The sequence below is a fragment of the Periplaneta americana genome, chromosome 4 (assembly GCF_040183065.1).
Source record: "Periplaneta americana isolate PAMFEO1 chromosome 4, P.americana_PAMFEO1_priV1, whole genome shotgun sequence".
In the NCBI taxonomy this organism is placed as follows: domain Eukaryota; kingdom Metazoa; phylum Arthropoda; class Insecta; order Blattodea; family Blattidae; genus Periplaneta; species Periplaneta americana.
Window position 1 is genome coordinate 64386661 of NC_091120.1, and position 27611 is coordinate 64414271.

General features: G+C 37.1%; 1 protein-coding gene across 1 annotated transcript in view; it reads left to right on the plus strand.

Moving 5' to 3' along the window:
• The window catches only part of Sema5c (Semaphorin 5c), a 598088-nt gene that overhangs the window by 535112 nt on the left and 35365 nt on the right, over positions 1 to 27611 (plus strand). The window contains exons 4-8 of the mRNA XM_069823406.1: positions 15059 to 15266; positions 19955 to 20263; positions 22183 to 22382; positions 23985 to 24447; positions 26954 to 27167. Of these exons, the coding sequence (XP_069679507.1) occupies positions 15059 to 15266; positions 19955 to 20263; positions 22183 to 22382; positions 23985 to 24447; positions 26954 to 27167 (1394 nt within the window). The remainder of the gene's footprint in view (positions 1 to 15058; positions 15267 to 19954; positions 20264 to 22182; positions 22383 to 23984; positions 24448 to 26953; positions 27168 to 27611) is intronic.

A 27611-nucleotide genomic window follows, 5' to 3' on the forward strand; every position in this document is an offset into this window, starting at 1 on the left:
AGCGAACATGGCTTCAACAGAGCAAGCGAAAGAACGAAGCTTCGGATATTTATTTTTTGGCAAAGATTTGAAAGTTCAACATTTGTCAAGTCCTTACATCTAGCTTTCATTTGACATCACATAATAAATCAGTGAGTTCAAATTGAAGAGCTAATCGCATTATTCGTACATCTGCTGAATAAGGGTCGACGTACAGAGATGATGATGATGATGATGATGATGATGATGATGATGATGATGATGATGATGATGATGATAACAGCAACAACACAACCTTTTGTTTCATCAGTAACATGTAGTATAATGCCGTTTTATGTTATACAACCGTTTTCCTCATAATACTTGTGAACAAATCATACACTTAATATTCTCATCATATTGACAGCAAAAAAATGCGTCCTCCCATCCTACTTGGAACTTTCGTACATGGTTTCGAGAGAGACATATGCCACTCGCAGGTCAGAGACAAATATAAATGGAACTGAGTTTGACTCCAGTGAGTGAGAGGGTGGGGGTTGGCGAAGTTTAGAAGCAAGCGAAATGCACAGCTATCACTGCGGGCCACAATGTGCTCGCGAGTCACGTTCTCGCCACGGCTGATGTAATGTAATTACATAAAATTCGGACTTTCTTCACTAGTACATAGTACCCGCCAGTCTATAACTTACTGTAGAAATGCTCATGTCTCGTAGAGCAAGCTGTTCAGTAAGATGTACTGCAATTTATTGATCATGAAGCTATGGATATTCGTAAATTTATTTTAAAAAGTACAGTGCGTGAGGGATATTTTTTTTTTTTTTGCAGAAGTTTGTTCTTGTTCTTTTCCTTGTAAAATTACGTAGATATGCATTTTCGTATGCATAATAATAGTAATATGCGTTACAAGAGCGGTATGTTGAAGTTTTCATGTTCGAGGAAAAGTTTGAAAAAGCGAAACGTAGTTGAGCTTTTTTAATTTCCGAGAATTGAAAGAAAACATACCGCTCGTGTATCGTACATTATTTTGTGCGAAGATCGTTTATTACATACCTGAAAGAGGAATTTCTAAATAGTTGCAATGAAATCTCCATCTTGGTTTCTGTTCAATGACGGCAAATTTGGAAAACAAAAATATCTATCTCCAACATTGTTGCTTTAAAATGTTTTCTGTGTTTACTGTACTCCAGCAGGCTGTGATATACGTCTGTCTTTCCCCCCCCCCCCCAGTCTATAAATGCGAACTTAAAACAAACGGTAAGGTTATGTAATGATTTATTTTTCATTTTAATATTTTAACAATATTATTTATATAGCATATTGCAGTAATAACATCGGCATCTGGAATCTTGTTGATTTTTTCACGGCTTCCTTAATGTTACTGTCACGAATGCAGTAACTTTAGTGGAGTTGTAGAGTTTACTTAATTTTTGCAAATATTTAAAAGCATAATTAACAGTGCAATTTAGGTGAAATTGCAGTGGTAAGTTTCCAATTTATAATTATTACTATATTGAACGTCTCTAAAAATAATATGTTAAAAGCCTAAAGCAGTCAAATCAATATGTCACTTAAAGCGGTAAGAAGAGGGAAATTGTTATGTGTGTTAAGTTGGGAATACTGAATGTGGAATTTTACACTTTCCGCGGATTGGTTTTGTGCGGAAACCAAGCAAATACGCACGATCTCGCACAAAAATTATCACGCACAATATTTATTCGCCTTCATAATGCGCAGTCGAAAACGTAATAGAAAATTGTAAATCGAAGTGTAATAATGCGCATGTAATTTGCATATATGGGTATTTCCGGACTCTTAGTTACTATTAGTAGTAACGGTTACTATTCTAGTCGCTGTAGCGGAGTGTTGCGTATACATTTGAGCACGGTTGAGACGTCCTCGAAAGGGAATGGAGGAGGGAAGTCCCTGAACCTGAATGTACCATACGCGTCTTTATGGCATCGGTCGCACATTCCTGTTTCGAATACCGGTGTCATTATGCAAGGTTGGCGTGGGAGAGTCTACTTTTACATCTCCACTGTAAATAAATACGTAAATATACAAATGCGATAAATTGGTGTGCAAATAATTTAATACTGTAGTAAATTAAATGAATACATAAATAAATAAGCAGGCGTATAAATTTTTAATACGCAAATGAACTAAAGTAACTAAATAAATAAATAATGTACCCATAAATGATTAAATACTCAAACGAAATAAATAGGATAATAAATATGTTAGCAAGTAAATCTATACTAATAATAAATCTGTAAGCGAAATTTTTCTGGTAATTTTCGATTTTCCAAAAATAATTGGTGTTAACACGTATAATTAATCATCCTGAAACCGAAAATCGCTTTTTTGAAAATTTTGCTTGTATGTATGTATGTATGTATGTATGTATGTATGTATGTATGTATGTATGTATGTATGTCTGTCTGTCTGTCTGTCTGTCTGTCTGGATGTTTGTTACCTTTTCACGCGATAATGGCTGAATTTCGATGAAAATTGGAACATGAATTAAGTTGTAACTTAGATGTTAGGCTATATGGCATTCAAAATACTTTATTTAAAAGGGGGGTTATAAGGGGGCCTAAATTAAATAAATCGAAATATCTCGCTTATTATTGATTTTTGTGAAAAATATTACATAACAAAAGTTTCTTTAAAAATGATTTCCGATAAGTTTTATCCCAGGCAAAATTTTGATAGGACTGATATTTAAGCCTGTCTGTTTGTATGTTTGTTACCTTTTTACGCGATAATGGCTGAACGGATTTCGATGAAAATTGGAATATAAATTAAGTTCGTTGTAACTTAGATTGTAGGCTATATGGCATTCAAAATACTTTATTTGAAAAGGAGGTTATAAGGGGGCCTGAATTAAATAAATCGAAATATCTCGCTTATTATTGATTTTTTTGATAAATGTTACATAACAAAAGTTTCTTTAAACATTATTTCCGATAAGTTTTATTCCAAGCAAAATTTTGATAGGACTGATATTTAAGGATATACAAGAGTTTTAAAATAACAATACAATACATTTTCAACGCCGCCTCAGATTATAGCGTCGTTGTTCCGTAATTCCTATGTGCAAAATATAAAATTTTTCAGTAGGAAGAAAAAACAGATTTATTTATTCTATGGCAGTCGTACATAGGAGATCGTGAATTCTTACATTTTCGAAAGAAAGAAATATAATTACATATAGGAGATTGTATTATTTGCTGTATAACTATTTAAGTTATTTAATAGAGTAAAAATCTGAAAATCGATATGTCACAAAGGAGTTATTGCAGGAACGACATCGATGGCTATAATGAAATTAAAACAAATGACTCCGTCTATTTAAGGCGGCCTTGACGTTTGTCAATATTAATATACAGAGAATGTTAAATTTGTCTGTTTGTATGAAGTAATCTCAGAAGCTAATTTGGATAATTCCTTCACTATTTGGAATTTGTAGTTTCTCTAGATGGATGTAATACTACATATAAGGAATGAGGTAAGATGAAAATAGATGTTTACGCACAGAAAAATTATCTTCATACACAATCCACTCTATTAATTTGGAGTGATTTATTAAAGATGCATTCAAGACTAATTTAGAAAAATGTTAAACGGATTATCGTTGCATCAAAAACGGATGTTCTCTGAACCAAATGATCATATTTTAATTATTTTTATGTAATAACAAATAAGAAATATGTTAAAGGAATTATCATTGCACCAAATGAGTGGTCTCTGGACCAAAATGATCGCATTTTAATTACTTAAATACAATTTAAATTAAGTAACATATTAAACTATTTATCCTTCTATCAAACACGAATGTTCCCTGGGGCAGATGTCCTATTTTAATTATGTAATTACTTTATATTTATTTCTAACAAGTGCAGCGGAGCGCACGGGTACGGCTAGTGTGAAATAAAATTATTTAATGCGCAAACGAACCAATTAGCCTACGCAACGATTTAATACGCAAGCGAACTAAAAAATATAAGTACATAAGTAAATATAATGTTTTTTTTTTCATACCATGAAAGCACAGTCTAGTATATACAGTCACGAAGTTCAGTACGTAGGGAATATGCATCCATAAATAGTTGCTAACCACTAGGATCGCTACTATCGCCTCATCACAGACAATGCGAAATAATATCGTCACAGCCTATTGTTCCTAGTACTCTCAACAACTCAGGCTTCGTGACTGTATATACTAGACTGTGATGAAAGCTTGGGACCATAACGTACACCATGTTTTCGGTATAATTTAATGGAATAATGTCTCCAATTTCAGCAACTCGTTTTATTGTTTTGTCTTTCACGAATAATTCTTCCATACTGTTGTGGCCCGAATGTCTTCATGTTACCTTATTAACATTTATTTAGCTTATTACACAACTGTTCATTAAATGTTGCTCTATATGAACACCTATTCCATACAGTTGGCATTGAGTATAATTTATATTTATTATTTCTTACGATTACTTGTCGCTAGTTTGAATAGGCATTCAGCTACTGAACAACAAAACAAGTACAAATGAGGATGAATGTACTATAGCTTTGTTTTTGTATAACCCTCTTGAAGGTCTCTAGCCTGGGCAAAGACGTTTTATAATTTAGCCTGGGTGGTTTGACTTGACTTTATAGGACCGGGCCGGCGACGAGTCCGTGCTTTTTTGGCTTGGTTTAACGAGGGCTGGACCCGGGACAGATCCGTACACTTAGGCACTCTTTGGTCTATTTTGCGCCCTGTAGACATATATGGGATGCTTGTCCAAGTCTGACAGATGGCCTGTGTGGCACACGCCACACGCGCTCAAAAATATCTACTGGGTTTAACTCAGTCACACCGGATATACCATGTCACAGCTCTTGGAGATTCTGAAGTGGTGGAGGTACATATGTGATATATTTTATATAACCCCAGAAGAAGGAATTGGAAACATTCAAGTCGGGGGACTTCGGTGGTCACTTGAAAAATATGTCGTCTTAGTCTCCAGCGCCCCAAATCTACCTTCCTGCCAGTTGCTTGTTAAGATGGTTACGGACATTTGCTTCAATGGAATAACGCAAAAATAGCAAAAGCTCGAACGAACTAAACCCATATTACCAGCTTCAATTCGCTCCTGCTGTTAACTATAGTTTTTGCCGGCAATTACACGTATCGTAATATTCAAAACATGAATTCTTTGGGCCCCCCTTTCTCATGACGCTGATATAAAGTTCGTAATATACAGAGAAATCCGTTTGGGTATGGATAAAATAAAAAAATACTGTAAAACATTTACTACTGAACTTTATTTGTTGAAACTTTGTGCACACAACACTGAAAGATGGGAGATTCCTCAGAGCTCAACATGACCCCCATTGCGCACCCTGCACAACTCATAACATTAATGCAATTCAGTTCATGTCCGTTGTAACATAAGATGGGTGATTTGTTGAAAAGCTTGAGTAATTTTTACTCTCAGCTCATCAATGTTCCTGGGTTTCTGTGAATAGAAAATGTCTTTAATAAAACCCCACACGAAGAAGTCGGGATGGGTTAGATCTGGGGAGTTTGGGGGCCAAGCCAAGACATAACTGCTTCTCGTACTGGGTTTCGCCTGCGACCTCCTGCATGTTTCTTTTTTAAACACAGAACCTGTTTCTATAAATGTTCGATACCACAACATTGTGGAATCGTATTTAGGTACATTATGCACACCATACTCACGTCGAAATTCCCTTTGAACTCTTTTAACACTCTCAAATTTAGCATACCACTCTCAAATTTAGCATTGTGCCCACTGTTGATTTGTAGTAGCCATTTTAATCATCTACGATTTTCATTTGTCTATTCAGATTATGCATTTTTATTGTCATATATGGAAACTCCTATCTTTTAATCATAATATAACCAGCAAGAAATTTTTCCTACTATCATAATAGCTTTACAATACTTAATACTCGTAAATTAATATCATCCATACTCAAACGGATCAGACTGTACAACGTTATGAAATTATACCTGTTTGTAATCACGGAGGGTTTCTGTGGACATAGGCTACTGTATATTCAGATAAGTTATTTATTGCACGAATGGATAAAGGAGCTTACGTATTAGAAACGTAACTTATAGCTGTAGAAGACCAATTTTTCGATAACAGGAATACCAAAAACGTGTATTTTCATGAAAATCTGTAAGGCTTTATTTTACTTAATCACAGTGTGTGTGTGTGTGTGTGTGTGTGTGTGTGTGTGTGTGTGTGTGTGTGTGTGTGTGTGTGTGTAGCCTATATACAGGGACATCATTTTATTTTTACTTCAATTTTTATTGTACCTGAGTTTTTTAATGTACTTCACTCCCACCCCTTCTACTAATGAAGTACAACCGTCCTCCACACAGATCCAAGACCGCATATACAGTCATAGTAGCCTTACGGTCATAGTAAACAGTACGTTCCAAAAATATGTTCACGTTTCTCAGTGACGAAAGAGCTTTCAATATTGCATCATTTTCCATTTGCCTACGTCGCATCCCGGTTTCCCCCACCTGCTTCTATTCGCCTCTCTGTAAATGCTAGTGGCTGGGCTGTCTTAGCTCTTTTCTGGGAACATTAATTTCTGTTAGGAATTGGACGTCTACGTAATATTATACCCATACAATTTTTTAAAATAACTTAAATAAAAGGGCCTCGTTAATTAATTGTCACGTGATTTCCTCCCTTTCTACGACGCTGCGACGTAACCACCTGGACGGACAGTAGATAGCATGTCTGAGTAATTTTATCTTTTCTGATCGGGCAGAAGTGAAGATTGAATGTACAGTACGTAAGGTCTCTTTTATAGAGTAGGTGCAGAATTATTTCAACATGAGTTACTGATACGAAGTACGAACCTGGTAATTGGAATTACGTACAATAGTCTATAGTGCGATAATATGCACTTTAGAACTGAAGCCTGTATCGAAATGAACGGCCACTATTTTCAAAAATGTGTTTAAATATCCATATTATGATTATTTTTCAATTTAACTTCATTTTCTATATTCTACGCTAATATGTTGTAGACAGTATAATATACACTGCATAATGAATACGTCCGCGTGGAAAGATCAGTTCGTGAGTAAAAACACTCATTGTTAATACTGTACTGTATTTTGATTAAACAAAAACCTAATGAAAATTATCAAACTCAAAATCGCGATATTTCCTAGTTTACTTAAATGGATGAACTACTTTTCTTCCCTGCTGTACCTAGTAAAGTGATTTGTTTGTATATTACGTCATTATCATCGAACTCCAGTCGTGGAAGGAGGTAGCAAACGGTTTTTCGGTTCTTAATCGTTGATCCAAAGATATAGCCAGGTTAATATTAGAAATGTTAGTAAAAATAAAATGATGTCCCTGTATATATATTCATTTTAGTCTATCCTTCGCGCATAGAAAACTGCCGTGAAATTAATTGAGATGTTGCCAGGCCATATGTATCTGTTAATCCACAAGAACGCTGAGGGCTGTGTCATATGTCTCAATGCTGAATTATTTCCGAACAGTAATCCTGCTGCGTCACATTTATATATCCTGATCTAAATTTGTGTTAGGACTTTACTGTCTCTGATATTTATGTATAGTAATTTTATTGATGTTATAACTCATAAGTTTATAATCTCCTAATAATTTTAAAGTGTCCAACTGTGTCTATTATGTCTTCTTCTTGTGATATAAGAATATATTTCTTTGACTTCCAACTTTTTATCGTGTCTTTGCAAGTGAAATAGTCGAGCACCAGCATTGAAAATAGGTGTAATTTATGAAACTTGTTCAGAGTTTTTAAGTGTTTTATTCTGTGTATCCATATTTAGCATAAGGCCGCTGATTATACAGAGCCTACACTCTCAGACGCTTGTATGTCCGCTATAAATCACCCGTGTCAATAACACGTTTTTTTCTCAAACAACCAACTTCCAAGGTGGAGTATAAACTCCTCGGTGTGAATAATATTAGACTTATGCTATGGCAGTCATCTTGGATGTATGAGCGATGATTGCGATCGAGGACTTTTATTACTGGTGTAAACATGTTTCGAGAACGCAGCTACAAGATTTGTTGGCATGATATGGAGAGCGTTTTCTTGTTGTTGCATCTCTTTACACCATTACGGCCTTGAATATTCCGTTTTGAATTTCCCTTTGAATAGATGTGATATTAATAGCATATAACGTTCACCCGATGACAATTCCACCATTGAAAGTGACATCTATTTCTCACCCCTCGTTCGTCCTGGATAAAAATAAATTTAGAGGTAAGAAAAATTGCAACCAGAGGCGTTACCTCTTTGTGGATAGTATGTGCCGTGTCTCCACCCAACATAAACAATTCCTCAAAGTGCTTATAATGTTCAAGTTTACTCACCATATTCCCGAAGTCAGTACCTGCTAATGCAAGGTCACTGCATTATCTTCTACATTATCATGCTGCTCATTTACAATTCCGGCGCCTCCCCTTCCTTAAGGGGAGACCTGAGATGGGGTCGTAATGTGGTCCTTGACAGCTTCGTAATTGTAGCGGTCCGGCCATAGCTCAGTCAGATGACATCTCACCTCAGGGGCCAGAGTTCTATTCCCAGCAGATCCTGTGAGGTGAGACAGATAAAGAGATTCAGACACAGTTAGCTGCCCTCTTGCATTGTCGTTCATTCTAGTGTCGCCGAATTGCCGTCCGTAATCTTAGTTCTTCTCATGAATAGTTTATGTTTAAAGAAACCTTCTGCTTCTGCTCCTACTTCTTCTCTTTCGCCTAACTCTCCCTTTTCTCTACTGTTTCCTCTAATCTTTTTCTATTCTTTCTCTTGTAGTCAAATTTCTACTTTTGTCTCTTTCTCTTTTATTCAACTACTTTATTCCTTTTATTCATTTCTTCCTCTTCTACTTCTATCCTACTCCTACTGTTATCCATTTTACTTTTTTCCTTCTCTTGTACTCCTTTCTTTTACTCTTCCTTTTATATTCGTGTTTCTTCTACTTTAACTTTTACTATTCTCCTTTATTATTACTTCTATTGCTCCTCTCCTACTCTTGTTTAAAAACATAAAATTTACTTTGTCATACGTTAAAAGTGTTAAAATTGTTAAAAAAAAAAGGTATATACCTTCGACAGACGGCCCTTTTCGACGCTATGTGTCGTCGTCTTCAGTGTCTCTTGAACCACTGGTGATCTTGACTCTGCGATGTGCAGTTGTCGATGGTAGGGGTGGGGGTGTGTTGCTCCTATGGTGGGGGTTGGCTGTTTGTATGTTATGATGTATTATGACGTCAAATAATGTGTGCGTATCGAACTGTAGTTGTGTGTTAAGTATATATTGTGGGTATGCTATTGTATTCTTATATATTTCGTACTGTTCTAGGATGTTTGACTGTGAACTTTTTGGTGTGATGTGTAAAATTTCCATATCTGTTTCTATATTATTGTAGTCATGATTATTGTTGATAATGTGATCTGCATAATTTGATGTGATGTAAGGTTTGGTTATAGCTTTAATATGTTCATTATATCTTGTATGAAAGGATCTTCCTGTCTGTCCTATGTAAAAATGTGGGCAACTATTGCATTTTAATTTGTAAACTCCAGTTGAATTATATTTATTTGAATGTTTGGTGTTGTTATGTAAGTATTTCTGTGTTGTATTATTTGTTTTGTATGCAATTTTGTACTTTAGTTTTCTGAATGAAGTAGCAATTTTGTGGGTATTGGTATTGTGATATGTTAATGTTATGTATTTATTCTCGCGTGCTGTTTGTGTTGGTTTGTTCTGTTTTTATTTTGCCTTTTTTATTAGTGTGTCTATTATGTTAGGGTTGTATCCATTGTTTCTTCTATTGTACTACTCTTCTACTTCTATTGTTACTACTCCTATTCCAATCCTACCGTTCTTCTACTCTTCTACTCCCGTTTCTTCTATTCCTCTTCTACTATTGTTTCTTCTACTACTCTTCTCTTGTTTCTTCTACTTCTCTACTTTGTTTCTTTAACTCTTCTATTCCTCTTCTACTCCTATTTCTTCTACTCTTATTGTTACTACTCTTCCACTCTTATTCCTCCTGCTCCTACTTTGATTCTTCTACCCTTGTTTATTCTATTCCTTTTCTACTTCTGTTTCGTTGTACTCCTTCTACTCTCCTACTTCTAGTCCTCTTCCACTCTAGTTTATTTTACTCTTCACCTTTCCTACTCCTATTTCTTCTGCTTCTATTCTACTCCTGTTTCTTCTACTCTTATTCTACTCCCGTTTTTCTACACTTATACTCCTGTTTTTCTACTCATTTTCTAATATTATTTCTTCTACTCCTTTTTTCTACTTCTCTCGTACTCCTGTTCTTCTATTTCAATTTACTCCTGTTCTTTCTACTCATATTATATTCGTTTCTTCTACTCTTCTACTCCTATTTCATCTGCTCCTATTCTACTCTTGTTTCTTCTACCCTTATTCTACTCCTGTTTTTCTCCTTTTATACTTCTGTTTTTCTACTCTTATACTCCTGTTTTTCTACTTCTTTTCTAGTCTTATTTCTTCTACTCCTGTACTACTTCTCTCCTACTCATGTTTCTTCTATTCCAATTTATTCCTGTTCTTTCTACTCATATTCGTTTCTTCTACTCTCCTACTCCTGTTTTTTTCTGCTCCTATTCTACTCCTGTTTCTTCTACTCTTATTCTAGTCCGTTCTTATACTCTTATACACCTGTTTTTCTACTCCTTTTCTAATCTTATTTCTTCTACTTTTTTTCTACTCTTCTCCTACTCCTGTTTCTTCTATTCCAATTTACTCCTGTTCTTTCTACTTATATTCTGTTCGTTTCTTCTACTCTTCTACTCCTGTTTCTTCTGCTCCTATTCTACTCTTGTTTCTTCTACTCTTATTCTACTCCTGTTTTCCTACTCATACTCCTGTTTTTCTACTCCTTTTCTAATCCTGTTTCTTCTACCCTCTACTACGTATATCTTCTGCTCTTCTTATACTGCTCTACTGTTTCTTCCACCCTGTTTCTTCTACTCTCCTACTCTTCTTTCTCCTAATCGCCTTCTACACCTGTTTCGTCTACTCTTTCTTCTGCTTTTCTACTCCTGTTTCTTTTACTCACCTACCGTTTCTTTTACCGTTCTTATTCAACTCTTCTACTACTACTGTTACTTATATTCCTTTCCTACTTCTGTTTCTTCTATTCCACTTCTTCTGTTCCTTCTATTCCTCTTCTACTTCAGTTTCTTATGCTCCTTTTCTTTTCATTAACCTAACCTAATTTTACAATTCTCTTCTAATTTTTCCTGTGTTTGTACACCCCTTGTGCTTTTTCTGTTTCTTTTACTTCTCTTCTAATCTTCTTTATTCTGTTTCTTCTCGTCTTTATTCTGTTTCTTCTCGTCTTTTACCCTTACTTTTACTAATTCCTTCCCCTTTTCTCCTCTTCTCCCGTTTCTTGGACTCTTTTCTGATGTTTTTCCGTTTCTTCTACGTACTTTCTTTGTAACCCTCTTCTACTCTACCTTTTTACTTCGATTCTACAATTTGTCTTTAATTCCCGTTTCTGATCCTGATATTTTATCAATATTTCTGTTTAATCCAATTGGATTATGTAGAAATAATAAGTTAGTATTACGGCAGCTGTAACAATAAATGATAGTAAGAAATGGAATGTAAAGAATCGATTAGGTGTTGCATTATCTACAACAAAGCCACCGCATACTCATTGTACAAGGTCGATTCCTAAATATGGAATTGTTGATAATAAATTTGGCTATTTCTGTTTTTACTTCTCTTCTGCTTTTCCTGTTTTATCTACTTTCCTTTTAATTCTCCTTATCCTTTTTTGTCGACTTCTCTTCCCGTTTATTCCACTGCTCTACTCTTATTTTTTCACTTCCGTTTCTTCTACTGTTTATATTTCATTTTTATACTCTACTGGGTTTTACTCTTTCTTTTCCACATCTTCCATTCCTTCTACTTCACGTCTTAGTCCTCTTATCTCTTTCCTTCTGTTTATTTTCATATTTTAGTCCTCTAACTCTACTCCTGTTTCTTCAATTTTATTTTTTTTCGGCTCATCGTCTACACCTGGGTTTGAGTCTATTATTCAAACAACAACTTTCCCGTTGGCAACCCTCACCCGTTAATATCATCCTTGCAGTATTAAAAATCTTGCTGAATTTATTTCGTATGTTTCAAACTTCATATTCGTACAGGAACTCAGAAAATACACTTCAGATGCCTTAAACTTATATCTCTCCAACGAACAAAATCCTTTTCTATGGTGAAATATTAAACATCATTCTTTTGCTATGGATTCATATAAAATTTCACCATAGAGAAATCTTCGTTTAATACAGAGACACATATTGTAACATTTTCTGAAAATGGACATGTCAGGTATTGAAAGTTTGCTCTTCAGTTACTCTGTAACATTTGAACATTGGCATTTACAGTTTCAAGCTTAAGGTACCAAACATATTCATGAAACTTTTCTTTTCTTTTCTTTTCTTTTCTTTTCTTTTGGGTTATGCGAGATTCATAATTGTTTCCAAAACGAATTGGTGGACAATGACAGGTTTAACTTAATGAACAACAATAAAGAATCTTCTGCAATTTTAAGTGTTTTTAACTTATTGAGAACTTCCTTTTGAGATGCAAATTGCTTTCGCCTCAATTCGAGACTTGGTCACATATTTCACAGTTCAGTGTACTCGTACTTCATTATGGCCAAGATAGTACGGAGTCACATATGCAACCAATTGAAGTAACGCTTATATCTGTTAGAAGAAATTTATTTATAGCTGGAGGAAAAACCAGAAATTGATGAGGATTTCGCCTTACAAAACTATGATTATATGAACTTGCTGCAAAGTCGTTTGTAATCCGCTCTTCTCCGTTGTTAGCAGTGCTTTTATAATGTTTCTGATTTAAAGGTTTTGAACTTTCAATTTATCCCGCAATTTGTTACTGTGACCCCTCCCATTTTGGTCGTTCTTGGCATGCAGAGATGATCTTATTCCTGAGCCTCGCCCCCACACATACCAGAGCTCTTCTTTCTAACTTCAGGATCCACTACATGTAATATAATAATAATGTAGACTCAAATCAATTCAATAAAAAGGCGTAGCGGTATTCTTTCATTAAGGAATGGGACCCGGCAAAATCTTAATGATTCGATGTGTTTTATATAAAATCATTTGTTAAAACAGAATAAGTATTTGTGTGCATAATCTTTAGATTTTCTTATTTTTCATTGTGTGCATTTGTGATTCTATTTCATCATTTAACACAACCTCATAAATATGTATATGCTTGTAAGATATATCCGTTCGGTGAACCAAAATTACCTGAATAAAGTTGTCATAAAAGATAAGATAATCCCATAACAGTGCTATAAAACCCTTTAGTTAATATGAATGTAAGCATGACCTTAATTATGTAAAATATATATAAAACATACACTAATAGTACATTATGCAACGAGCCTATAATGATAGTAATTAAGAAGCGAGTATGGATGTTTATGAAACGAGCGAGTTTCATAATTTTCATACGAGCTTCTTAATTACCATTATAGTATGCTCGACCATATTTCAGATGTAGGCTATACATTTTATTTGTATCTGACAAGATCGGAAGTGACCTTGTTCTAGGTCGTGAATTGTGAGATGTGCGCAGACGCGAAAGTATTGATTTTTTCCGAGGAACAATAATGTCATTGACCTTGATGTAATCCCGTTAAACTTGGTATAACCTTGATTATTGAATTCGACATTGAAAAACGAGATGAAAAATTGAATTTATTTGAATATTATTTACAATTAACGCTAATTATTATAGTAACGGAACATAACCTTCTGCGACAGTATTGAATTTCCAGCCTCCGTGACTTTTCGATTGCATATCCGAGAATAATCGATACTTGCGGTTTTATAACGGTACAAAGCTGACTTGCCATTGGCTGAACACCTGTAAGCTGAGTTGTCATTGGCTGAAAACACCTGTACTTTAATGAGTAGGTGTACTTTAATGACATGCATTAAAGGACTGCTACCAGGTGTATAATTACTACATTTCGGCACGGTCGAGCATAAAAACCTATAAAATGTAGCGTTATATACTCTCGGCTCCACAAGTAAAGAACCCTGGCCTCACACCACTTCTACACAGATGACAGTGATTGACAGGCCAGTTAGGGGAAGCTGTTGCCACGTTTGCTCTTGACTGGACTCTTTAAATGTATTTTCTTTTGCAACTGGTTGGATTCTTTCAAAAATGGAAAATTCACAACACAGCATTCTCGGCGGTCTCCTGGCGGTATCTTTGTCCACAGTTTCACTAATTGGGGGAGCGTGTCAGTCAGATTTATGGCTTCCTGAACCCAACCCTGCAACGAAGGTTCTTTACTTGTGAAACCAAGAGTATGTGCACTTATGACTTAATCTTTAAGAATGATGTGCTTATCGCCACATCTCAAATAAGGATTGCATTGCAATCGTGTGCCGTGTATTTTTCATGGAAGTTTATGGTTACAAATAAATTCTGTAGGACCAAAAATTAATCTTTACGTATATGGAAGTTTATGCTTATTGTGTCTGAAGTTAATTTTATGACTGGATAAACTTCTTTCATCATCACAGGATGTTATTTATACGTATTGTAACTTCTAAGGATGGATTCAAGAATGCGTAAAACATCTCAATATAGCCGCATTCACAAGTCAAAAGCCAGACTTCCCGAAGACGGAACCAACACTCCGCACGTGGCCGTCATGTTTGCCCAAGGATGATGAGTCCCCTAATCCTTTGTTTCGTAATAACGGATTACTTCCCCTTCCTCTGTCTGCAGCCTCTAGCAGTATTCTTCTCCCCTACTGTTAAAGACAAAAGGCAACACGCTATGGCACTATCAAATTGGCGACAGCAGGATCAGAGACGCTGTCGACATCGCCCAAACAATATTCCCTTCTCCACAGGTATCTTGTTGACCATATATCACGAGTAATGTGCCGAAATTACTTTTTGACAGGACCCGACGCTCATTATGTTTCTGTTGTCTGCAGGGACACGCTGTACCGATTGTCGTTGAGGGAACTGACGGAGCTGCAGAAGGCGTCCTGGCTGGCGCCACCCGAGAAGGCGGAGTTGTGTCAAAACAAGGGCCAGACCGAGGAGCACTGTCACAACTTTATCAAGGTGCTGCTTACGACAGGCAAGAGAATCTTCACGTGCGGTACCAATGCTTTCTCGCCTCAGTGTTCGTGGAGAGAGGTAAGTGCTTTGGCGCCTGCTGGGGCTGTCATAAAACCAACACGCTTTACTGCTCGCTGTCACTGCGTTTATCATTTTGTCCAAATTTGGCTTATTCGTTGTTATTCATCGAATAAGTGATGGGTTTTGTTCCGTATATGGCCTCAAATGCAGTAATGGCCTTGGGAACATGATTCTGTAATGTACGGAAGAAGAATTTTTTTGAGACGAGATGTTTGTCTCAAGCATATATCACTCACAATCCCTTCCGAATACAAACATTTATTTCATTTTATGCAATTCTCTAAGACACCTGTGGTAATGGGGAACAGTTTTAACCATGCGTTTCCAGTAGTTTAATACATATTTTGAATACCCTTAAAGATGCATACAGCGTATTCCGAATCTCACCGGACCGGTGGACATCAATGACTTCACACTGCAGCGAAATAGGAAAAAAATATAAAAAACTGCTGGAAGGTTTAATGGCTATCATGGCGGCTGTGCAAGTTGTCTGTGCTACGTTAGCAAGATTTTGCGAAATTTCCGTACTGTAATTTATTTAAAAGATAAAATGTTAAATGTTATGTTTTATTTAACGACGCTCGCAACTGCAAAGGTTATATCAGCGTCGCCGGATGTGCCGGAATTTTGTCCCGCAGGAGTTCTTTTACATGCCAGTAAATCTACTGACATGAGCCTGTCGAATTTAAGCACACTTAAATGCCATCGACCTGGCCCGGGATCGAACCCGCAACCTTGGGCATAGAAGGCCAGCGCTATAGCAACTCGCCAACCAGGTCGACTCTTTAAAAGAAAAGAGAGCATAAACAATTTATTTCTTGAACCAGTAGTAATAACTGGTCCGTTGACATGTTCGCTCATATGCCATTAACATATTTTTTTAACAGAACCAAAGCAGAACACACCGCCATGACACAACAGTGCACGATGTCATTCGTCTGATAATTCCCGCCCTATACAAGAACCAATCAGATTCACTGATGGAGACTGATGGATACTGCCATCACCTCTGCAAGCTGATGGGACCGGTGCGACGCCAGTGGAGCATCAGTGACGTCATCGTTGAAATTCGGAACACCGTGATGCCATCAGATTATTCAGCTCTGAGATTCGGAATACGCTCATGGCGATGTGCATTAACGTCGGTTAAGAACGTAACCATGGATTATGACTCCATGGATAAAAACCGTGATTAAAATGTAATTTCGGAGTACCTTTTAATCACCGGTTATTTAAACATGGTTAGCAGACCAGGGTAAAGTCTGTGATGGTACAGTAGAACCTCGATTATCTGACTCGGTTAATCGATCATCGGATTATCCGACGGTACTTGAATCACGTGTTCCACTACAAACTGCACTTGAAACAGTCGAAACCCTCAAGGGTTTTGGAGATAAAGATGACACTTCATCCCGGACATTTTTTTGCTTCTGAGAATTAGAATGGAGATCAGAAAAAATAATTGCTTGTAGTAATGTTCAGAGAAAAGTGACATTACTTTAAAAGAACATAAAAGTAAGGTAAGAACAACTATGACATTACCCGTCTTTTTCGATTAACGATGTCTCTTTTCCAGTTCACCACGAAGGATAAATAATACTGTACACTGTCTCTACAAAGCGACAAAGGGAAAGCATCTGTGCCTCTGCAAAGATTATAGTTAACGATCGCGATTACTCTGTTTTATATCGAAAAGAACGTATACCATATGTTTGCGTTGCCTTGTTTGCCTTTCAATGACATTATTTTTCCGGGTTGCATTTCCTTGTTTTTTGGTGCTATGATTGGCGCAGGAGAACTCAAAAGGCCTGTCTGTCTTTGCGCTAAATGACTTAATGATTAAATTTATTCCTTATTTACATGACATCAATACGTTTCAACAGTTCAATGCACTTTCCGCTCTATTGACCAGTTAACTGTTGCTTTTCTGAGGTCGAAGCTCATCGATTTACAAAAAAATAAATGTTCTAACGTTTGCATGCGTAACACAATAGTCTTGATAGAGCGAAGGCCTACAAGCTGGTAGCAGAGGTGGACGATCATCCCAATAGTATTTTCGTAACGTGTGATCAGAACATTGATCCTCTGGCCACCGGCGTAGCTCAGTCGGTTGAAGCGCTTGTCTGTCAAATACTATCTCGCTATTACCAATCCCATCGACGCTAAATAACCTCGTAGTTGATACAGCGTCCTTAAATAACCAAGTAAAAAAACATTGATCCCGCTTGTCGTTGAAACTACGTGTAGTTTGCTAAACTATTATTGTCCTCGATGTAGCTCTCCATTTTCCGATTACGATGCTGAGTGGACACTCGTTCCATACAGTAGCCGGACTCCATGTGAAAATGTCTTCCATATGAAGACTTGAACCAGCACGTGTTCCGTATTTTGCCAGTCTGAAGCATGCATCTTCTTCAGGCGAATATGGCTTAGAATTACTTTTGAGTACGCCTTTATAAATGTAGCCTACACTAATTATTCTTTTTTTTCATATAACTGAGAGTAGTGAAATAGTAAATTTAAATTCGATGTCATTCATTCATAGTGTTCTGCCCAAGGGCAGATCTTTCACTGCAAACCCAGCATTTTCCAGTCTTTCCAGTTTTCTGCTTTCCTCATAGTCTCTGCATATGATCCACATACCTTAATGTCGTCTATTGTCTGATATCTTCCACCCCGAACTCTTATCCCGTTCATCATCCCTTCCAGTGCATCCTTCAGAGGACAGTTTCTTTTCAACCAGTGACCCATCTAATTCCTTTTCCTCTTTCTGATCAGTTTCAACATCATTCTTTCTTCACCCACACAGTTTCGTTTGTTATTTTGTGTGTCAATTTCACGCTTTCCATCCTTCTCCATATCCGTATTTCAAATGCTTCTAGTCGCTTCTCTTCACTTCATCGTAATGCCCATGTTTCTGCTCCATACAATGCTACACTCAAAACAAAGCACTTTGCTAGTCTCTTCCTTAGTATTATTATTTTAATGTACCGAAGTACATATGATATTTCCATGCAGATATTCTGCGTCATCATACGATGATAGAGTAATGGAACGGAGAAAAATTCTTTCCGGCGCCGGGATTTGAACTCGGGTTTTCAGCCCTACGTGCTGATGCTTTATCCACTAAGCCACACCGGATACCACCCCGGCGTCGGACAGAATCGTCTCAGATTAAGTTCCAACTCTTGGGTTCCCTCTAGTGGCCGCCCTCTGCACTACGTCATAGATGTCTATGAACGTAGGACCTTAGTAGTTTCTCCAGAGGTCCGCAGAAGATGTTCCTTTTCTATTAAAAGTGTCCTTTGCCATTGCTATCCTCCTTTTGACTTCCTGGCAGCAGCTCATGTTACTGCTTATAGTAGCCTACATCCCAAGTATTTGAAGCTGTCCACTTACTCTACTGCCTCATTTAGAATTCGCAAGTTTACCTTCTTTACTTTTCTTCCTATGACCATGGCCTTCGTCTTGTTGACATTTATCTTCATTCCTTACTGCTCACAGCTGTCATTTAGCTCCAGTAGCATATCCCTTAGTATCATCTCTTCTGCTAACAACGCCATATCAACAACAAATCTTATGCACTCTATTCTTCTTTCTCCTCCTATCATTCCTCTCATGTTCTGAAAACTAAATCCCCCAAGTAGATGTTGAACAGGGTAGGTGATAAAGGGAATCCTTGACGTACTCCTCTTCCTATTTCGATGTAATAGAGGTAAATAAATTCCAAACTTCAGTTTTATATAGCCTATTCTTCCTTGATGGAATGAGGTGGGTGTTCAAGGTAGTTACACCACATTCAGCTGCTAATGAAAGTCCGTAGAAGATATAATTAGCTTCATAAAGCATCGCAAGGTGGAGGTGTCTGCAGAGCGTGGAAGTAAGGCTTCATGTAATCTTGATCTTTGCTCTTGATGGAGGCGGTAGTGTCCTAGAGGTGTTCGGAATAACATGACGAAGTGAATTCTTCCCTTCTGGGAACAGGACCTTGATCCAATCACATGATAATTAGCAATCGGAGAAGTTTACAGTGAGAGCATTAACGTTGCCTCCCTAGTGAACGGATGGCTATCACGACAGCTATTAAGGGCAAGGGAAGTTCTTTAGAAAACTTCCTTCGGTAAGGAAGTAAAGTAGAAGGTTTCATATCATAGATTAGATACGTGAAAGGTCCATATGCCTATTCTATGAATGAGAAGGCTTGAGGCAAAATTTATCGGTCTTTTCTCGTCCTTATAAAAATAAATTCATAATTCTTATCATTCTCCTGTAAAACTTATTTATTAGTATGTACTCCACATATGGAAGTAAGGTTGTAAACATGTATTTCTGATATTAGGTTAATATAAATTATAAACATTGAATGTGCATTTTTTTCGGGATAAAGAAACCCTACCTTGAAGAAGAAACGTTTCATTTTACTTTGAAGGAAGAAATACATTTAGAACATGCAATTTGTATCTACAAGCTATATACAGGGTGGAAGTGAAATAACCTTGTAGATTTCCAGAGCGAATAGCTCATGTTATATTTAACAAAAAATTATGATACAGTATATTGGTGGAAATTTCATAGTTTTTCGGAAAATGTAGTTTTATAGCGTTATATTAACTGTAACGGTCGATACCTTTTCGTTTATATTATTCGACATCGTACATGGACATGACATGTTTTCCCTCTTGCAGATCGAGAATGTGAGCAGCGTGCTGGAGTGGGTAAAGGGTGTGGCGAGATGTCCGTACAGCCCTCAGGCAAACGTCACCGCCCTGCTGACTCGCTCCGGCCAATATTTTGCTGGCAGCCCTTTGGACTTCTCTGGAACCGACCTGGCCATCTCCCGCACCTCCACTGAAATTTCAGGATCGACCATTCGCACCAAGCAATTCGACAGCAAATGGCTCAATGAGCCGCAATTCGTTGGCTCTTTTGAGACCTCAAACTTCGTGTATTTCCTTTTCCGAGAGAGTGCCGTGGAGTATATCAATTGTGGAAAGGTATGTGTTAATTGTCTTACATCACAATTTTTTTCATAATATCTCCTCTTTCCTTCAGCTTTCATTTCTCATTTTTTCTTTTTATCGTTCTCAACTTGGTCTGATTCTCCAATTCTATTCATACTGTTCTTTTCAACTCTTATTTCTCATCTTTTTTTAGTTCTTTTCCTTCTCTTACTCTATTCCCATCCTTCACATCCCCATTTATTCTCCCATACTTATCCTTCTCTAGTAATTCTCATGCATCCCTTCATATCATACTTCTCTACTTCTCACCCGCTCGTTCTTATTGTCCTTTTCCACTCCTCGTTCTTTTATTCATATCTCATCCCACACTCTTTCTCGTTTTCTTCCCAATCTCATATTACAATATTTTAATTTTCTTCACTTCTCATTCATCTCTGATTATATCCACCTCTTCTGTTATTCTCTTCTTCTGCATCTTCTACTCGTTTCACCCTCTTCTTCTCCACCTCCTACTCTTTTCCTCGTTTTCTTCACTCTCCTCTCTTCTTTTCGTAGTTTTATTCTCCACCTTTTACTCTTCTCTCATATTCTCCTTCTTCACCTCATGCTCCTCTCATGGTTTTCTTCTTCACTTCTACTCTTATTGTTTTCCTTTCTTCCCGACCCTATCTTCTCATCGTTTTCTTCTCCACATCCTACTCTTTCCATCGTTTTTCTCCACATCCTACTCTTTTTATGTTTTTTTCCACTTTCTATTCTCCTCATCGTTTTCTTTTTTAACTCCTACTCTTCTCACCGTTTTATTCTCCATCTCCTACTCTTTTAATCTTTTTTCTCTTCATCTTCTACTCTTCTCATCGATTTTTCTCCACTTTCTAATCTAATCACTCATCGTTTTCTTATCCGCCTTCTACTCTTCTCATCGTTTTCTTCTCCACATCCTACTCTTTCCATCGTTTTTCTCCACATCCTACTCTTTTTATTGTTTTTTTCCACTTCCTATTCTCCTTATCGTTTTCTTCTCTGCCTCCTACTCTTCTCATCGTTTTCTTCTCCATCTTCTACTCTTCTCATTTGTTTTTCTCCACTTTCTACTCTTCTCATCGTTTTTCCCCATCTCCTGCTCTTTTTACCGTTTTCTTCTTCACATTCTACTCTTCTCATCGATTTTAGTCTCCACTTTCTTCTCTTCTCATCATTTTCTTCTCTACCTCCTACTCTTCTCATCGTTTTCTTCTTCATCTTCCACTCTTCTCATCGATTTTAGTCTCCAGTTTCTTCTCTTCTCATGGTTTTCTTCTACAACTCCTGTTCTTTTCTTTCTCTTTTCTCAATTACTATTCTCAATATCTTCTCCATCTCGTATTCTTTTCATCTTATCCACCTCCTACTTTCCTCATCCTCTTCTACTCCACTTCCTTTTCATCTCATAGAAACAGAATTTCACGTACCTGTAATGTTTGCAATGAGAAATCGTGTACTTTTGTATGTAATCGTGATTGTGGTTTCTTATATCAAATTGATTGTATATGTACAATGTATACTTTGACTGCTCGCCTTTAGTGTTATGTTGCACGCCTTACATTTCTGACAGAGAAGTTGCCGCATCAGTTCGGCGATTTAGTTTAAGCGTTATGTCCGAGAAGAAACTTCCCGTAATATTTATTGGATTCACGATACACTGTAGGTTTACTGCTCGACGAGATAAAACATTTCGAGTCAAATCTGAGGTATAATTATGTCTCTAACGTGACATCTTATCCGTACATTTTGTTGGTTAGCATTCCTCTTTGCATGAATATTTTACCTTGGAAATCTAAGAGAGTGGCGTGTGTTTTGACTTCAATGACATCTAAGAGTCCATTAAATAAGCAGTGCAATGTGAATAACTCATATTGTCTCGATAAAAATGCTTATCTTTTGCTTAACTTATCGTTCTGTTAATGTTTTAGATCATATATTCTCGCATTGCACGAGTATGCAAAAATGACAGTGGCGGCCAATTTATGCTGAAAGACAATTGGACAACATTCGTAAAAGCACGGCTCAATTGCTCTATACCAGGAGAGTACCCGTTCTATTTTGATGAAATTCAAGGAATGGCCTACGTGGAGTCAGAGGATATGGTTTACGCTACTTTTACGACGCCGAGGTAAGTAATATAAACTGAAGGAATAACTCACAAATTCATACAGTAGCTCTATAATTCACTGTAACAGTGAATTTGTGTATGCGCATGGGCGAGTGTGCGCGTGCGTGTACTTTAAATTGCCTCGTTATTTTTAAAGTCCACAGTACGGTATGTATGTATTTTATAGCAGGCAGTTATGACAATAAGGAACGGATTTCTAGGTGCTAAAAAACAAAGATTTAGAAATTTACAAAATCCAATTTAGAATTTTTAGGAGTTTATATAAAATATTAACAATTAATAATTTTAATAAATTTAGTGAATATTCCATTTTAGGTGGAATTTATGAATAAATAACCGGTTCTGACAATGATTAATTTAATTTAATATTTAATCTTTCTCAACTTGGTGAAGTTGTCGAAGACAAAGAATGTTAAACAGTAACATTTAAGATTACATTAAAAATGTCTTACAAAAAATTTTTTACAATAAAATAACATTTACAGTAGATAATACTTCACATAATGAAAATTTGTAGTAAAATAAAAAATACAGATAAAAATAGACTGAGAAAATTCAATTTGAATTGAAATACAAGTGTCGCCGTAAAACCTGCAGAGAACCCTTCAAAGCTATCATAGAAATTTCCTTAATTGTTATTGTTGGGACTCCAAATTTGTGACAGAATGACACGAATTGTTTTGTTATGGTCTCTCTACTGAACTGAAGACTCAAATGCTATCAGTGAAAGAGACTGATTGCTAATTGGTCAATTTCATTTCGCAAAAAAGGGGTGCATTGACGCGAAAACTAATTTGTAAGCTCTCGCCTAACCTGGACAACCTACCACCCCTTTTATGCTAGAATGGACTTTTCCCAACGAACTTCAAGTCCAGGTAATTAGGTAAAACTTTCCCTCCCCTTCTAAGATCAATATGTAACGAACTTGCCAGACTAGTGTGTAAGATAGTTTTTTTTAATACCATTTTTGTAACTTTTTCGGGGGGAATTTTTGCATTTTTAGTACCGATATTAAATATACGCGAAAATATTAAAATGCGCTTTTCAGGCACAAACATAGTTTTTAGGCATATTCATATATGAGGTCTCGCCATCCTCATTGATAATACAATGAGAGGAGTTCAGCCGGCATCATGGATCGTGTCCCAGTATAGCTCAGATGGAAAAAGCGCTTAGCGCGCACAACTCAGAGATTCCGGGTTCGATTCTCGGTGCAGTAACGAATTTTTCTCAAATTAATAGATAGTTTTTAGGCATTTATAGGAATTTATGGCTCAAAGTAAGTAAGTTTAGGCATTTTAGGTCCTATAGAATTTTAATAGGGGGAACCTGTGCACATGAAACGTAGAGATATCTGAATAATACACGTCTAGAACGTAGCAAACAAAATAGATAAGGAACTAGAAATCCGTTCCCTAATGATAACACTGTAACATGCAATGTGACTGTTTTCAGTCATATTTCTCACACATTAGTTCTTTCAAATGTCGAACTGTAGTACAATCTAGAACCTGTATATCCTGTGCAAGCAATCTGATGAAATTAATACTTAAATTTAATAAATTATCAGTCTCCACTGATGCAAATTCTTTGCTTTTCCAGTAATAGCATTCCCGGATCAGCGATTTGTGCCTTCAACATGTCGTCCATAACTGCTGCATTTTCGGGACCATTTAAGCACCAGGAACATCCTGGCTCTGCGTGGGAGCGCCATGTATCGCCTCACAAGCGCCACTTCGAATGTCAATCCACCCCGTCCCAGAGCCACTCTCACCAGCTGCTGGACTCGAACCGGTACCAGCTGATGGACAGTGCAGTGCAGCCGGCCACGCTCCATCCTCTGTACACCGGGCGATTGGAGACGCTGACACACATCGCCATCCATGTGCTGCCCACGAAGCTGCATCGAGCCGTGCACATGATGTACGTGGCTACTGCTGACGGACTTGTCAAGAAGATATCGGTGCTGCCTAGAACTCAGGAGACATGTGTCGTGGAGATTTGGAAGCCTTACGTCGGAGACACACCCGTGCCAATTAAAGCACTCCACTACCTCAAAGATACGGTGAGTTAGTCTAGATCATATATGTAACAGATAGCTCATCCCTATATTAAAATTGGCAGCACTTTGAAGAGAACAATCACCAGGATCGCCACCCGTCCACTGTAAACTAACACGAGATGGCAGTACAGTCGCTAATACAATTCAAATGGGAGTTATGACGTGACTCCTTATGTAACAACTAGATGGCAGCATAGTAAACTTGACAAAAGTTGTTACCATCAAAGCCTATAAGGCCGAGCAATCTGGGTATATATGATCTAGGATGTCAGTCAGTCTCACTCAACATGTCTGTAGTTCTTGTTTAATTTTCAGTGTATGTAAGTCGAATGTACTGTCTGTGACAGAGCTCTGCGGTGCTGGTGTTTGGAGAAAGTTAGGAGTTGAAAAAGTCACTCTTATAGGCGAGGGTATTGAAAGTCTTATTTCTGTGGTCCATAACCCTGAGTTTTGCAACACCTTAGTATCACAGTCATTCTTCGCTAATACATTTAGTAAAGTTGGGAGCATTACTAACGAGTTTTCATTAGTGTAGTTGCAGCTTCCTTTCATCCGTAACTTTAATGGGATGGGTGTGTGGGCGAGTGAGTGAGTGAGCATTCTCATCATCTCAAATTCTTTTAAAAGCTTCAGATACCAGTCATAGGCAGTAGATAATTTACATGATAGATGTTACCTCACATTTGGATGGATGGATGATTGGATGGGTGGGTGAAATATTAATTAATGAGCGAATGAAGAAATAAACGAAAAAATGTATGAATGAATTGGCAAAGCTAAATCAAAGCTATCCCATTAGGGGCATCGAAAAGGACTGTAGATAGCGAAATTTTAAGTATCGCACACTCGACACTGAGTAGCAGTAGGGTTGTCAGTTCATAACAGGTAAAAAAAAAAAGAAAAAGAAAAAGAGAATAGTAACATATCAGTAAGTACTGTCTTACTTCAGAGTGATTGAAGAATGAGATAGGTAGTAAATGTGTAATATATAAGTAGATCCATTTTGAATCTTGCGTACACTACTTTTAACACTTGAATATAATTAATTGATTAACTAGTGGACTTACTCGTGTTAATTATGTAAGATTTGTGCGGCTTACAGCTGTTTCAGTGCTTCATGCACCATCCTCAGAGCCTACTAGGTCACGGCGTCATCTCGAACTTCTCTGCTTGTTAATTTCAGTACACACACACTATTTGACTTCACTCTGCAACACCTTTCAACAATCAAACACACCCACATAACAGGCAGAGAAGTTCGAGATGACGCCGTGATCTAGTAGGCTCTGAGGATGGTGCGTGAAGCACTGAAACAGCTGTAAGCCGCACAAATCTTACATAATTAACACGAGTAAGTCCGCTAGTTAATCAATTAAATATAAGTAGATTATATTTCATTTCTCAATGACTGAAGTAAAGTATAAGTGATTAACGTGGAACATAACACGAAAATACTGAGTAGGCTGAAAAAAAAACTGCTTACCTTGTATTTTTTTATAGAGCAGATGTTTCTCGACTTTTCTGTCATATTTTTTATGACACAGATCCCACAAGAAGATGATTACCATTCATTTTCACCGCCAAACAGTATACAGGTAAAATAATATAATTTATTTGTCTCAGAGCACCCTGTTACCTAAGGATATTTCTTATACCATGGCAATTGAAAATTTGTCTTCTTCCATCCGCTATTTAATATGTAAATGTGGTGTCGATCTCCTATCTTTGTAAGCACATTGTAAGAAAACAATTTCTTTTTTTAATTCTACAATTAATGACCTCAATGTTCTCTCAGTATGAACCATTTTACACAAAATTAATATGTAACACACACACCTGCCTGCACTTTTGATTAAACTAAACTCAACAACGCAGCACTTTCAGAGAACACCAATATAGCGCGACGTAATACTGTGAAGGAAGACCAGCTTCATCCCATACAGAGATATAGCAAATTGATACCCCTCCTCGGTCCCCCATCTAGCTTGCAAATCAAGGTCGTAATCATGCCTTTAGAGGCTTTTGTCTTTAGCCTCGCTGCTCGCACTGCTCTCTCCATACTGGAATGACTGCCGACAGTGAACTTAATATATGGGAGGATCGGAGTGCAATCAAGTGTTACGACATATCGTTATTACGAACTTATAGGCCTACTGTTACAATAATAACTCAAATTTTTTAGGTAGACTAAGCCTCAAAACTCTCTTAAGAACTTCGCCATGTACGGTAGTGACCTGTCTCTGATATGGCTAGTCTCTCGGGCACCTATACCAGTACTAATCTAAACGTGACATTGTATTACTTCTAAGTGAATATACCCATAATAAAAACATTAAGTTGTGATTTGTTACTCATTTATTTTTGAGTGAACGCAAAATATGATAAAAATGCGAATAACCTGTCAATAGATGTTGTTTTATTTTTTTTAGCGAAATTACGTACCTTTTCACTTAGCAAAGAATATTGTACGCATATTAATGTGGGCTATTTTTTTGTGTTTTATTTTTAGGACTCTGTTTACATCGGAACAGAGGAGAGTGTGATGCGAGTGCCAGCACAGCACTGCAGCAGACTGCACAGCCGAGTGGCGTGTCAGAACGCTATGGATCCTTACTGTGGATGGAATGAGCTGAAAGAACAGTGCACACCTGCACCCAACCATGATCCCCTCTCTGGTTATTGGAAGCAGAGTGTAACACAGTGTCCTGTGCTCACAAATCCTGGTAAATACTTTAGCATAATTTTGTCTTTCAAATTTTTTGTTCCTTACTTTATAATTATAAAAAACTGAGACTTTTCCCTAGGAAAGCTGTAAATATCATGAAGTACACACTTCAAAAATACCTTATAATTTATCTGCCAACATAGTCCACACCTGTGGAGTAATGGTTAGCGCGTCTGGCCGCGAAACCAGGTAGCCCGGGTTCGATTCCCGGTCAGGGCAAGTTAGCTGGTTGAGGTTTTTTCTGGGATTTTCCCTCAACCCAATATGAGCAAATGCTGGGTAATTATCGGTGCTGGACCCCAGACTCATTTCACCAGCATTATCACCTTCATCTCATTCAGACGCTGAATAACCGAAGATGTTGTTAAAGCGTTGTAAAAGAACCTACTAAAATAAATCTGCCAACATCGAGTCTTCTCACTTCCCTTTCGATCCAGATAGA